At 42.0% G+C, this 15,015-nt stretch overlaps 1 protein-coding gene across 2 annotated transcripts in view; it reads right to left on the minus strand.

Annotated features, from left to right (window-relative positions):
• Window positions 1–460: 460 nt before the first annotated feature.
• The window catches only part of tle5 (TLE family member 5, transcriptional modulator), a 57,472-nt gene continuing 42,917 nt past the window's right edge, over window positions 461–15,015 (minus strand). Inside the window, exons 4-7 of one of the 2 annotated variants that reach the window (XM_026157999.1) lie at window positions 14,957–15,001; window positions 7,961–8,023; window positions 7,104–7,178; window positions 461–5,337 (exon numbers count right to left, since the gene is read on the minus strand). In XM_026157999.1, coding sequence (XP_026013784.1) covers window positions 5,113–5,337; window positions 7,104–7,178; window positions 7,961–8,023; window positions 14,957–15,001 — 408 coding nt within the window. In that variant the 3' untranslated portion in view covers window positions 461–5,112. Of the gene's footprint in view, window positions 5,341–7,103; window positions 7,179–7,960; window positions 8,024–14,956; window positions 15,002–15,015 lie in introns of both variants that reach the window. The other variant, XM_026157998.1, reaches the window with a different exon arrangement.

Consider the following 15,015-nt stretch of genomic DNA (forward strand, 5'->3'; position numbering starts at 1 on the left):
AGAGAAGAAACATGTCCTGGATCCACCCTAGGGTTCCCCTCACAGTGGGGCATACCTGAAGAACCTCACTTACCCTGCAATAACATTTTCTTTGTAACTTTTTGGGGTGTGAGTGGTGCAGCAGCCAGCCAAGCTAGGGACTGGTTATTGTTAATGTTGATTGCAAATTTTTCAGTTTGCAAGTTCACACTCGAACGCTGAGATAACCGGGAAGCAACGATTCTTCCATCCTGCCAGCAATAAGCAGAAAAAGGACAATAAAATGTTGGAAGCCCACAAGAGCCACTCTTCCCAGTCAGGAGACGGTGTGCATCAAGTCAAAGACGAGCGAGACTTGTTTATGATTTGATTGACTTTATTTGTAAGGCACCAGAAGTCCTTCCTTACTGCAGAACATTTCATTTTATTTATAGTAAATGTTTGCTGTACGTTTTTTTTTTTAGAGTTTCTTTTTCGTTTGTTTAAATGAAGCTATGATTTCAGACACAAAACATTTTTTTTTTTGCCAAATTACACACTTTTAGGTTTTACATTATACACAAAATAAGTATTTAAAAAAAGACCTTTACAAAGCTCAAAACGCTTACAATGCTTCACGCTATGAGGGCAAAGAGGCGGCACAGGAGTCAAGGGGAGTGGGTGGGAGGGAGGGAGTGTTAGGGTGGTGGGAGGGGGGAGAAAAGGAAAGGGGGATCAAAGGGTGAAAAGGTCAACATACTGCAGTTTCCCTCCCCCCTGGTGTCACATCAGTTTTGTAACACAATAGCACAAGAATCATCCAGGACAGACAAGAGAAGATGCAGCCATATACACATAAAGCTTTCTATGTATAACTGTATACAGAGGCGAGCACCTCCAACTACTTCAACAAATACATAGAATTTCATTTGTACGTCTAAAACGTCAGCCTTGCAAATCTCCCTCTAGTTCATATCGATTAATATTTAAAAACGAAGAAAAGGGGGGAGGAAAGGAACGAGTGCATCGATCACAGAAAGTTTGGATCAAACATTCTTTAAAAAGAAAAAAAAAATATGTCTCCACTAGAAAGAAATCAATCTCAGTTCCCCCGCAGACATGCATTGATGTGTGTGTGTGTTCTGCTTTGTCTACACGCTCTGCATTTCACTACAACAAGTACAGTATGTATGCAACTAGATACATACAGTATGCAGCTAGATGGGAGGACGACGTGCCGCGAGCTTAATTCACAAGCAAGGTAGCATGTTAGCTTTAGTTGTAAGAACAGCAACGCATTTCATCTGGTTTAGCATCGACTACGGGATCTGTACAAGTGTTTATACACACCTTGTTTTATGTATTCACATACATACACAACAATGGGGATCATTGAAAGAGTCCTCCAGCAAATGCCATCAACAGTTTATCACCTGAACCTTTAGAAGACGGAGGCTTTTATTCTGAAAGTCCCTCATATGTATTTTCACTTTTGGATATCAAACGTGCACGTTCGCCGATCTCTTTGAAGGGTACTTCTGCAATAAAAATGTGCTTTATCATCAAACCGGAGACCATTCTGAGCTTATTTTCCCCCAAATGAAAGGAGCAGGTTTTTTTTTAAAAATACATATACAGCTCGAGATGGCTACACTCAATGAAGCCATTCAGAGATGAAAAGAGAGGAGGTCAAGACAGGTGTACGTGCTTTTAAGTGTGGTTCGACATTTTCAAAGTATACGTGGTACCTCTCAAATTGCATGTCATCTTTTTGAAAGCAGACATTTCGCCCATTCGCACTTCTGTTGCCTGACAAATCCCCGGGACAGTAAAAAGAAACTCCAATATATCCAAAAAGCAAACAAATTCAACCCAAACATGATGAAGAACGCGATGTAGTCTCTATTCTTTTTTGTTTTTTAACTATAGACAAATTTTCAGTCCTATTTTGCATTTTTTTTTGGTGTTATAAATGCGCACTGGGTATAAAAATTGGTCTACTTCCACTATTTATTAATTTGCACTGATACTTTTCACAGCAGAGATTTTGACTTGTACTAACAGGTAGAATATCTGTGTTACTGATATAAATTACAGCTCTGGTCAATTTAAATTTCCCACTAAGCAATGACAGTATGATAGCATGAACAGTACTTAACAGCTCAATGGAAGTCATTAATTCTACTATTTACACCTTACCTTACTGGGACATGTCAAAATGTCTGAAGTGAAAACCACCGAACAAAAGATACTGTCAAACTGGCTCTATACTACTTTACAAATAATAGTCTCCTAACTGACTGAGAATTTGGACTGTAATGCTATCATTATACAAATGTTCTTAATTAAATGCAACATAAGACTTTCAGATGCTTCTAAAAGCGATCACTGATTATTCTCCTTACTAATAACATGAATTCTTGCCATGCTGGTTTAAAAAATAAATAAACAGAAGAGTTTATTAAAGAGCTGCAGATGTGTCTTCATTTCCTGTAAAGACCAATTTTAGATCACAGTAAGGAACTGTATGTAATGCAAAAGACACTCTTTAATTTTAAAAAACAAAAAACAAACAGTATTTGGTGATATTATATTATGCTCCTCTCAGATCACAACCCTATTCCAGGAAGCAGGTTTAGCTAAAATTCAGAGTTTGTTAATCCTGAGAAATCAGATAGGAAATGATCGGATTCAATTCTGATCCGATGGCAGGCCTATGGTACAAACTTTTTTCTACGATTATATAGAGCGGCCCAACATAATTTTAGTTTTATTTATTTAACCTTTATGAGACTCAATATGTCACAAGCGACCTCTGTTTCAGACAGCATCATTAAAAATGGCTGCCTACTCTGACCAGCCTCCATGAAGATACCAACTCAGAGTTGCTGATCTGCTCAGTTTACAGTTAGAGTCTGACTTTAGTAAACCTGGTTCCCAGATTAGTGACCGGCTGGTTGCTGCGTTTGCTGCGTGGCATTCAAATCACGTGTGTTGCAGAGTGCCCTCTGTTGGACAAACTATGCAATGTCAACTACTACATTTTTTGCAGACCCCCACATGGAGCAGAACTTTTTTTTCCCTTAAGAATTTGGTAAAAGATGCAGTGGGTATTTTAATAAAATAATCAACCACAACTTTAAAGCCATCTGCCTAACACTGAGTATGTTACCTTGCACCTCCAAAAAAGCTCCAACAGGTTGGTGCATGGAAACGAGACATCTGGGAATTGTCCTTTGGCGTCTGGCACCAGGACGGTGGTAGTAGATCCTCTGACCGGATAAAGACCTTCAGCAATGTGGCAGAGGTGCCGTTGCTCGTAATAACATCTAAAGGAAAGTCAAACCAGAAGATTCCGCAGCTGAACTTTGTATTGCAATGAGATCATCAATGTTGTGGTGGGCTGGCATAGTTTCGCCCAGCTTCCAGCAGACTCGAGGTCTAATCTGAAAACAACCAAGAGCGTACAGGACCTTTCTGTTTGAAGGGGGTGTTTTTGTTTAGTTTGGATTCATAGCAGCAGCTGTAGAATGCACTTGTGCTTCATCTGTGTGAATTACAGTAATGTAACTATATTCAATCATACTCAGTGCCCCATGTAGGCATTAAATCAACTGTATAATGCAGGATTAATCTGATATGTGAAAGATCTTTATGTGCAGTGAATCGTAGGGTATTTAAAAGTGAATTTACAGAGAGCCCGTGTTTTTGTTTCATGCTAGGTGGAGTCGTTCCATTTAGAGACCAAAATAAACCAAAGCAGACAACTTTTCGAGACCTGCATCACTGCAGTAATTGATCCCACCGGTCTAGTGTCTACTGTGCGTTAAGTTTGCACACTCAGACTGGATAAATAAGCCATTCCCTTTGTGACACAGTCTGCACTCTGTCATTGTCCTTGTTCTGCACAAGCGAGGAGGATGGTTCAAAGACACACGCTGCCCTCTGCTGTCAAACACACAACATGCACTCTTTCTCCCCTCAGTGTCTGCTCTGATATTAGTGCACATTAAAGAGGAAAAAGATGGTGGGAAGGTGTGGACGTGAAGTGGCGTTACTTCTCTTTGCTGCACGTTGTGCTACCTCAGCTCCGTTTAATGATGCCTTTCAGTTACGGTGCTGGGTGGATTTATCCAACGCACCTCACAGGGTCGGGCAAGGATCAAACGTCGGGGGGATTACTTATCAAGGTGGGTCTGTTATCTACTCTGATGGCTCTCAGCATTAAGTCGGATCTAAGATGCTTTTATTTTATATAAAATTAGGATTACTCGCAAAATCTCTAATTTGCCCGGATATGTCTTTTCATAACACCGATTCTCTTTTGAAGGCAGAGGTTTTTGATTAGAAAGTGAGTATAGCTTTTAAGCACGCTTCTGTCTTTAGCCGGGGCATTTGAGCCCACTTTTATCTTAGAATGAATACACGCGAGGTGAAACACCATGAAATATCAACACTGCTGATTTCGGTGAGACCTTTATGTTGGGAAAATGAAGTTTTTAGGAATCCTGTGTTGCATCTGACAAGTTTTACAGCTTGCCAGCAAATCCAAGTGTTTAACAGTTTTTCTGTTAACACCTACGGAACAGTGCATTCAGTCTGACGGATCAGTCCTGTCTAACAAGGACCTATGAAAGAGGCAGAGGCAAGAGGTGGGAGGAAGACAGGGAGGAAGAGAGAGAGAGGCATGGAGAAGAAAGGAAAACACGGAAACTCAACAGGAATCAGAAGAGAGAGAAAAAGCAAGAGGGAGGCAGGAAGAAACTGAAATAGAAAGTAGTCCTGATTTTCTTTTTTTTTAAAAAGGGATAAATGTGGCTTAATCACATGCAAAAAAGAGAGAGAGAGAGAGAGAGAGCACTTGAAAATACAAGATACATAAGAAAGCGACAGTCTCATGGCTTAAAAAAAAAAAAAAAAAAAAAGATATAGAAACAACCCAACTATGGTGAATACCAGGATATAAGGTGGTATGTGCCAAAGACCTCCCAATAATGGGGTTGGCTAGGGGGTCGGAAGAGATGAAATTGAAGCCCATGTTAGGTAGTGTCAAAGAGAGGGAGACCTGGGGGAGAGGCTATAGGCCAAGTGGGCTTGAATCTAGGGATTCAGGTCTCTGGATAAAAACAGAGCTGAATAGGGCTGAAACACCATCTAATCAGACTTGTCTCCATCCTCCTCACGGTGGCTGTCGACTCCATCCCGCGATGCTTTCTCCTCCTTGGCCAGCTGGGCTTGAGAGGCCAGCAGGGAAGAGAGGGAGAAGAGACCAGAGGAGGTGGTGACGGCAGGGAGGGTCGGCTGGCTCAGGCTCAGCGGCAGCGGAGTCATGGGCAGGGCCAGGCCCTGAAGCTGAGACAGCTGGTGAGCCTGGAGCTGCTGCTGCATGGAAAAGAATCAGACGCAACTTAGAGACAGTAGGATAGATCAAGCGCACAAATCACTGCAAAACACAGGACAGACCTATTATAGAACCACAGGTCATGTTTAATATATAACCCTTGAGGCACAGCGCTAATAGTTTACAGACAACAGGATAGATGGAACGCACGTATCATAGCACATGCTCAGTAGAAGATACACATAGCTTATTTATAATAGATGCAGTTTTTAAGATGTATAAAAGCCTAAGAAACAAGTGCAGACAAAGAGGTATCTGAGCACAGAACTGGAAAAAACAATATCATGGGATCGACATGCCTTTGATTTTAAAGTACAGAGAGATACATTGTTACTGCCACGCTTCTCTTTTACACACACCCAAAAGTGAGTTCATTTTTACGGCAGCTCCCTCTGACCTCTTATAATCGACACATAACTGCCCCCGCTGATCCTCTAACTTTCTACATGATGCGACTAAAGTCAAAGCAAAAGATGTCTGTGAAGGTTCTCAGTCATCCAGGTCATCGTAGTCGAAGGAGCTTGTAAAGAAAAGCGTCTGGACTTCAAGCGTCTTCAAGCAACTTAAAGAAGTCCAGACGCTTTTCTTTACAAGCTCCTTTGAAAGCAAAAGATCCACCGACAACAGAACGCCCTACCACAAACGCCAACGCAGAGCGCCACCTTCTTTATCACAAGTCGCAGACACAAAGACAAAAGCAACGCACCACCGTGAATCATCTATCACAGTGATGGAGTGGCTGGGCTAGCGAACACTAGACAATAGTGAAATGATGGAGGAGCTAGGATAGCTAACACGAGGCTGATAATGATGAAGCGTAGCTTTAGTAGTTAAAGCTGCCGATATAAAGAATATCTGCGCATAGCAGGCTAACGAGCTGGCCTGGTTTGTACAGATTTGGTATTTTAGCTAGCGAGATAACTGTGCTGTAATTGCTTCAATGGACAGGATTGTGGCTTAATCAAATTTATCCCCTCGATGGGATGGATACCACCACTTTAAAAAGACACAAAAAGTAGTTTACTCGTGATGAAGAGTACTACACACTCCTAAGACGTAAGTGTAGAAGAGATTTTAACCCTAATAATGCCCCGAGGTTATCTCTACTTAAATCTGCACATTTAACATGAAACCTAAACAAAAACATTTCAAGGCATGGAGGCTTTAACAGAAGAATCCAGCATTTCTTTGGAGCTTAGCCACTTCTAGAAAAGTTAATTTCTTATATTCCAACTTTTGGTGCATCAGAAAAAAAAAAGAAAGTCTGTGCTTTAAAAGTTTCTCTTGGACTTCATCAATATAACTCTAAAGAAACCCTTTAAAAATTAATTGTTCCCAGAGCTGCTTAAACAAAACAGTGGGAACAATTATAAATGTTTATTTTACTGTGCAGGCATACATTACCAGCGCTTGAATATAATCATGATTTATGGGTCATTTTAACGTTTTTCATTAGCAACTGGAGCTAATAAATGCTTATTTACTTTTATAATGCTCTGTTTAGGAGGAAACAGATCGGGGCAGGAAACCTTTGAGGTTTAGGGTTTTTCATTTCACACGATATAAAAAAAGCATTAAAAAAACATTTTAGGTTTTTGAGAAAAACCCTGCGATGACACACAAAGGTTTTTATCCTCACAAACAATAAGTCAATAAATGCAAGATGTAAAAGAAAACAATAGAATTGATCGGGTTGGTCAATATTTGCACTTTTTCAGGCAGGGTTAGGGTTGCAACAACGTACCCTTATGATGGAGTTCATCTCCGGGGGGGTGACCTGCTTGGCCCTCTCTATGGCTGCCAGGACCTGCTGCTGGTGCTGGAGATGGTGGGTGGGAGACAGGGGGGAGGCAGGGGGTAAAGACAAGAGGAGGAAAGTGAGAAAGACAAAAGCGAGATAGAAACATGGGGAGGAGAGTTGGGGGGGGGTGGAGAGGTTAGATCAATATCAATAGTCCCAACAGAGACCCGACAACCCTCTCTGGTGTTGCGCCTCCCCCTCTGACCATTTTGCTATTCATCCAGTTACACACACACACACACACACACACACACACACACACACACACACACACACGCACGCCTTGTGTGACACCCGGGAATGGATGGTCGGCTGGTGTGCTGTAATGGGTGGAGGTCAACCCCCTGGTGGGCAGATAAGAGCATGGCTTATCTGAATCGCACAGCCATTTATTACACTGACACAAACACACACATGTATTAAGCAAGAGAAGAGTTGGATGGAGTAGGAGGAGGCAAAGGAGGGAAAAATGGAGGGAAAGAGGGGAGTGAAGGAAGAGGTCAAAAGGGGAGGGGGGAAGGGACAACCGTGAGGATGGGACAGATTGAATATGGCAGAATCGAGGTGGGGGCAGGGTGAAATGGAAATTGAGGTGGAAAGAAACACAGGAAGCAAGTGATGATGAATGATGGGAGGAGAGAAGAGGGATGCTGAGCTTGAGGTCACGGAGGTGGAGAGGTAATGAGGTGGGAATGAGGGTGATCTCATTCCAGGATGTAAGGAATAGTGCTGAGGGTCAGAGGGTTATTGACGGCTCTGTGCCAGAGTGTGCGTGCGTGTGTGCGTGTGCACGCGCTTACCTCCTGAGACAGGTAGGGGAGGACCTGTGCGCAGATCCCATTCAATCTCTTGACTATCTCAGCCTGTTGAAGGAGAGCATAGTGGTTTATAGTATTCCATATTTTTATCACTCCCAACAAACCCAGTGAAAAAATATGTAACTCAAATGGTTATTTTCCATCTTCCCCACCCTGTCAGCATCAAAGCTTAATAATTTTAACCTTAAAAATGGTCATAAATATAAAAAAAACTTTCCACTGTTTCCTAAAAACTGATAGTTGTTGTAATAAACAGGGATAATTGTATATTCAGTGGTTAGAATAGAACGTTGCATGTATGAGTATCTCAAAATAAAACACACTGGGTGTGTTCATAATGAAGTAAGGGGCGGATCTGACTGTGAAATGTAGGCTCAGATCCTGGGTTATTCGCCTTTCTGAATCTTACAATGATCAAAATTTACAAAACGGACTTTATGGTTTATTGAGTTCACCGCAGCGCACAGATTGGGATTAATGACCGGGTTTTATGCTCGATGCTGTTCCAGATGCAACCCTCGCATTTATCCAGGTTTGGAGCATTAGGAGTACACCTCAAACTGCAAAACTACACCACACCACCACTGTTTTATACAGTATGAAATGAGTGACTGAGCCCATAAACTCAGCGGGATAGTGCTTGCAGATTTTTTATTTTTATTTTTAGCCACCACAGGTGTCTCCCCCTGGTGGCCATTAAAGAGAATGGAGGTTTAAGACAGACAACATGGGGGCGCCTACGTCCATATTTATACTGTCTATAGTCAAGAATTAATGGTGCAGGGGACAGAGGGGAAGGATATTCTTACTTTTCTATTAGATTAAGTCACCTAAGTAATGCTCGGTCATGAGGGGATACACTAACAGAAGGAAGCTCATACCAGCTTTGCTTCTGTCTGAGGCTGTTGAGCAACTAAACGTAGGGTGGTGGTGTCTTTAGCACATAGATGTGGATTTGCTGAATGTAAAAAATGTTACTGCACCTCACTGGGTACTAATGCCTGTGAGATCCATGGAGAAGGTTTCATGAACGAATGAATGAATAAAGTCAGAGATGATAACATAGAATAACCAAAGCCAGAAGAGGTGAACAAAAACCATGCCAGGGCAAAGTGTCGAGGACAACAACTCTATGGAACAGAAGAATTCAGCATAATAGCCTCAGGCTACACAGATAAAATGTGATAGCAGCTCACGGCTCATTTTAATCTTTTCATGGGATTTAATGACAGCTCAAAATAAAGAGTATCACCACACTTATCCTTTAAACCCTTGTTAAATGTGAATCGTCATTCAGCGAATTTAAGCCACACTCATCAGTATGGGAAACATCTGCTATGACCTTCCCAAACTGGAGCAAATATATCTCACACACATGCACATATATCAGATGTGTCAGAATCCCTTTATTCACCTCATTAATTTAGTTGCTTGTACTTAATACGCTTCTAAAAACACTTGGACGGACACACACACACACACACACACACCCACGCACACACAGTAATAATCTCCCATACACGCACGCACACGCCGTGTTCTCTTTCACATCATGCACATTCCCTATCTTTCTCACATGCAGGTCTATTATCACATTTGGTTGGTAATCATCCAATCCATAAGAGATATGCAAAGCAGCAGTAATTGTGTTAGAGCCTAATTCGAGGCGCGATGAGGAGAGAGAGGCTCTTCTAACAGACATTAGGCATGCAGAGCACAGTTCCCATCAAGCGCTTCACTCCTATCTGCTCATCATTACACATACAATCTCCCTGACATCTCTAAAATGTCTCTGCGGGACTCGCTCCACGCTAACTATGGCTCTGCCTCTTTTTCAGTGCCCTTTATTCTGTCTATCTTGTTTTTTTCCAACCCAGCTTTTGTCTATTCTGTTATCCCTGCTCTCCATCACCTTCTCTTCTCCCTCAGATTTTTCGTTCTGAATGCAGCCTCCTCTCTCGTGTCCTCACTTTACATTTCACTCTGCTTCATTCTGGCTTTCCTAAAATGCTATTGGAGCACTTTTCACTGACGAAATTCTGTTTCAAGGAAGTATGGAAGGCAGAGTAAACAAACCTAACGTTACACAGACTTCCTTAGAGTGTACTGGCTTTGTCACTGCGTGGGCTCCCCTATAGTCACAGGGTCTCATGGCAAAATGTGAAATACTGAGATTTTTTTCTCGTTTATGAAAGCAAGCTGTCCTGTTTTTTGTAAGCGTGACTTTGAAATATATTTCAATACAAAGAGGAAAAGTAATAGTTTTTATGCCTGCAGCACACACATGATAACATGCTGCAGGTGGCTCTTATCAAAGTGCCATCTGTTGTACTTCAACCCAAACCACGACCTTTTTCAGAACCTAGCTAAATAGTTTTAACACCTAAATCTGCCCTGAGTAGTTTTTTTATCAAGAAGATTTATGATCTAAACTTGTGGTAGCAGGTTTGATTAGCTAAATCTAACCAAGTAGTCCAGATTGTTTAAACCTAATCAAATAGTCTAGATCAGGGGTATCAAACTCCAGGCCTCGAGGGCCGGTGTCCTGCAGGTTTTAGATCTCACCCTGGGTCAACACACCCGAATCAAATGATTAGTTACCAGGTCTCTGGAGAACTTCAAGACATGTTGAGGAGGCCATTTAGCCATTTAAATCAGCTGTGATGGATCAAGGACACATCTAAAACCTGCAGGGACACCGGCCCTCGAGGCCTGGAGTTTGACACTCTTGGTCTAGATTATCTAAACCAGGGGTCCCTAATCCCAGTCCACGAGGGCCGGTGTCCCTGCAGGTTTTAGATCTCACCCTGGGTCAACACACCTGAATCACACGATTAGTTCATTACCAGGCCTCTGGAGAACTTCAAGACATGTTGAGAAGGTCATTTATCCATTTAAATCAGCTGTGATGGATCAAGGACACATCTAAAACCTGCAGGGACACCGGCCCTCGAGGACTGGGATTGGGGACCCCTGGTCTAAACCTAGCCGACTAGTCTGAATTGTCCAAACCTAATTGAAAGGTCAAGACTGTGCAAACCTAGCAAAGTAGTCCACATTATCTAAACCTACCCAAGCAGTTTTGACTGCTTAACCCTAACTAAGTAGAAAAACAGGTCGACAGGAAGGCAGAAACAGAATACAGCTTTATTAGCCATATTCCAAGTTTAATCCTCGACTCAACCTTGCTTTTTTTCCAGACCCCAAAAAATGGCCTCTGGTATGAGTGGAAAATGAAGTCAAATTGCCCCTCTGTCCTCTAAATTTATACTTTTTCTCCCTTTAAAAGGTTGAAAATATTATTTTCATGTACACAAATGTGACCAGTTACATGACTAATCAAAAGGACTTTTGCTCCAGTTTCCATATATATCTTCAGTTTGTTATCAGATAAAAAGAATTAAAAAAAAAAAAAAAGTAATGCTCACGAAACGAGGTCAAAATAATTGGCATTTTTGTTTTGAAATTTCCTAAAACTAGGACTGGATAACTGAATCACAGCCTTTTCAGTGTCGCCACTTCTGCTTAACAAAGAGTTTCCACCATGCCGAACACGAACAACTATTCCTGCAGATGCAGCTCACATACAGATGAATATACTCAGAATTGCCTTCATAGTTTGGTTTATGTGATGAGCACAATGAGAACATATATACTATACACAACACAAACAAAACACAAATGCTGTCAGGAAGAGAAAACGAGGAAAAACAGATAAACGATACAGCTTCATTCAACACACTCCCAGTTCGATCCGCAACTCAACCTTGCTTTTCCTCACTAAGACAAAACAGAGATGCAGAGAGCAAAGAGACAGACTGCACAGAGTGGAGAGGCATTTTTTGAATTGAGTAGGACAGAGTGATCAAGAGGGAGCAATTGAATGTGTGAGTGTGAGAGAGAGAAAGAAAGAAAGAAAGAAAAAACAGGGAAACAGACAGAGGAGGAGGAGGAGGAGGAGCAGAGAGGGGAGTGTGGCTCTGCACAATAGGCCTAGACATGAATGCTCCTCGACACTCGTTTCCACACATCCCCTTCAATTTCAACTCTCTAATGGAACTAGCGATTCTCGGCACCCACTCACACTGTGCACAAAGGACGGGCGTGTGCGCACACACAGTAACAGCAGCACACACGAGCAGAGAGACACAAACGTTTATGAACATGCGCTGGTAACATACGCGCACACACAAAAAACGCAGGCACATGCGGTGATGGAGTGACTGGAGGGGCTCAGGAGCGTGCACGCTAACACACCGAAGCTCACGCTGGCTCTACCCACACACTGACATTTCTAAAAGATTGCAGACAGCCAATGGGAAAGTACATGAGCTAATGTACACACACGCACGTACGAAGATTGCTGGGTACACACACAAACACACAACTCCATTTGTGCCTATGAATTTAATCCCTATGAGATAAAGGAGAAAGGTGTGTGCGTTTGCTCAGCATGCATCGCGGTGCCCGTCTTGTGCTTCCAACCTCAGAGTTTGTGCGGGTGCATACAAGTGAAGGTCTTTAAATCATGGAAGCTGCTACTTTCATGTGTGTCTCCATTCGTCAAAGCATGCTCCCTTCTTCCAATATGGCTGTCAGCGCACGCCGTCAATCATACGACAGCGTGCGTGTGCGTTTGTGAGTGTGGATGGGCAATACCAGACGAGGTCATCGATAAGGGTTGGCCCCTTGGAGGCCCATCGCTCTCTCCTCCTGCAGGCTGAGCATAAATTACTCCCCCTGCTGCAGCAACACAAACTGATGTATGGACCACTCCCTCACCCACGCCCTGCCTGATTGAGGGCCTTTTTTTCTCCTCCATTTCAAAATACCTTACTAGTTCTTACAGCACCGTTTTCACTGGATGTAAATATAATGCCATTTTGCCAAGACCTACATCCACATGAAATGACTGCGTGATGCTCAAAATTACTAAAAACAACAAAAAAAATCAACAACAACTGGATTTACACACAGAATTAGGTGACCTCACTCAAATGAGATCCCCAAAGGAAACAGAGATTATGTTTAATAATCACACCAACAGTTCAATAAGCTGTCGGTGCATCACGAGGAATGCACAGCTCCTTTGACACTTTGTATTTTATTCAACTGAATCAATTTTAGACTTCGTCTGCTACAATCCTATGATATTTAGTTGACTAAAACTAAAAGGATTTAGTCCTAATTAGGAATAAAACTAAACGTTTTTTAATCAAAAGACTATGGCTACAACTAAATCAAAAACTGCTGGGCCAAAGGTGAGGGTAAGAAGGTACATCATAGATGTACTTTCATACTTTATCTTCACCACAACAGCCCAGTACTGCGTCTGCATCACTGTTGACACCGCATTCATCTATCTGTCAGCCTCCTGCTTTCCTCTTCCCTCACTTGTAAACAAGACCCTAAGATATCATCCACTTGAGGTAGCAGCTCGCTCCTGCACCCTGCAGTGGACACGCTGCCCTTTTCTGACTAAGAACCGTGGCTTCGGAGTTTCAGGTGCTAAATTCTCACCCCAGCTGCTTCACACTCGGCTTCCGGAACAAGGTTGATGAGTCCAAAGGAACCACACCATCCGCCAAAAGCAGAGATGAGACTCCTGAGACCATGAACGGAAATCCTAAAAAAATCCTTTTTACAAAAATTACTGGACTTATTCTAGTAATGACCATAATTGCCAAACTGAACTTCGTGTTTTAATCAGTGACCTGAAACTAGTGACTGAGCCCATGAACTCATCAGGAAGGTGATCTGATGTCAGACAGCTAGGTAGCCAAGGGCCATTGCCCCATAGACATCTATACTACCAGACATACTTTTGTTAGGAAAGGAGTCGCCCCCTGCTGGCCATTAAAAAAATGCAAGTTTAAAGTACTTCCACATTAGCTTCACTTTCAGATGTTGGCACAAAGTCCATCTTTTATACTGTGTATGGTAAATCTTTGTACCTGTCACTGTTTACTCACCCGTCCCATCAAAAAAAAAACAAAAACACTAAGCTGCTCTCTGAGTATCCATGTCTGTAGCATAATAAGGCTACCACAATACAGCAATGTGGATCTGCCAGTCAAACATCAGTGAGGCACATGCAACAGGTAACTTATGGAGACATTCCCAACCCTGGCAACCAATGCATCTGAGCCAGGTTAAAGAAAAAAAGAACCCTGTAATGAAGTGCATAATTCAAGGTTCAGTAAGTATTAAAAGTCTTTTTATCTGCATTGATGAGGTTAGCCAACTGGCACCTCAAAGTCCAGGAAATTCTCCCAGCTGAATCGTCAGTATGAACAACAAGCAACGATACAGGACAGCGAGTCCTTGAGACATTTTTCAATCACAGAGTACAAAATGACGCTAGATTATTGGTAAATGTATGATTCATCTGTAAATATTAAAACAAATTGCTCTGAAATTACTACAACTTTTATTTGTGGCTCTCGCAGGTTTATCCATAACACGTATAGAGAGAGCACTGCCTGTCAGACAGCTGCTAGCCAGGTTTATAAAATAATTCATTTATGCAGAGGAAAGTAGCTACTTCCTGCTGACAGCACAAAAGCATTTTTCACTCAGATTTGGCTTCTTTGGATTTTTTCCTGTAGTATTTAAATCCACATGTCAAAGCTAACTGACAGGAAGAAAAATTCTAAACATTGGTAAAAGCAATAACAAAACATTAGACTGATAACCCTCGGCAGTAGTTGCATGACGATGGAGACACCTCAGTTTATAGAAGCATGTTAGAAAGGAAGCCTTAAGCAACATAATACACACAGGAGGTACAATAGAAACTTGATAAACATGCATGCCCCTCAGTTTGAATCCATCACATCCTGCAAGCAGAAAAGGCATCCTCCTGTGTTTCAATTTTCTTCACAAAAGCAATCTTCTGTTTATGATCATACAACAGTTTTACATCCTATGTGATGGGAATAAAAGAGCGAACTTTAAGGAGACTAAATACAGACTTACCTGTTTGTGCATCTCAATGTTGAGCCCGTAGGACATCTCATAGTACTACACAAAGAAGA

The sequence above is a fragment of the Astatotilapia calliptera genome, chromosome 23, assembly GCF_900246225.1.
Source record: "Astatotilapia calliptera chromosome 23, fAstCal1.2, whole genome shotgun sequence".
In the NCBI taxonomy this organism is placed as follows: domain Eukaryota; kingdom Metazoa; phylum Chordata; class Actinopteri; order Cichliformes; family Cichlidae; genus Astatotilapia; species Astatotilapia calliptera.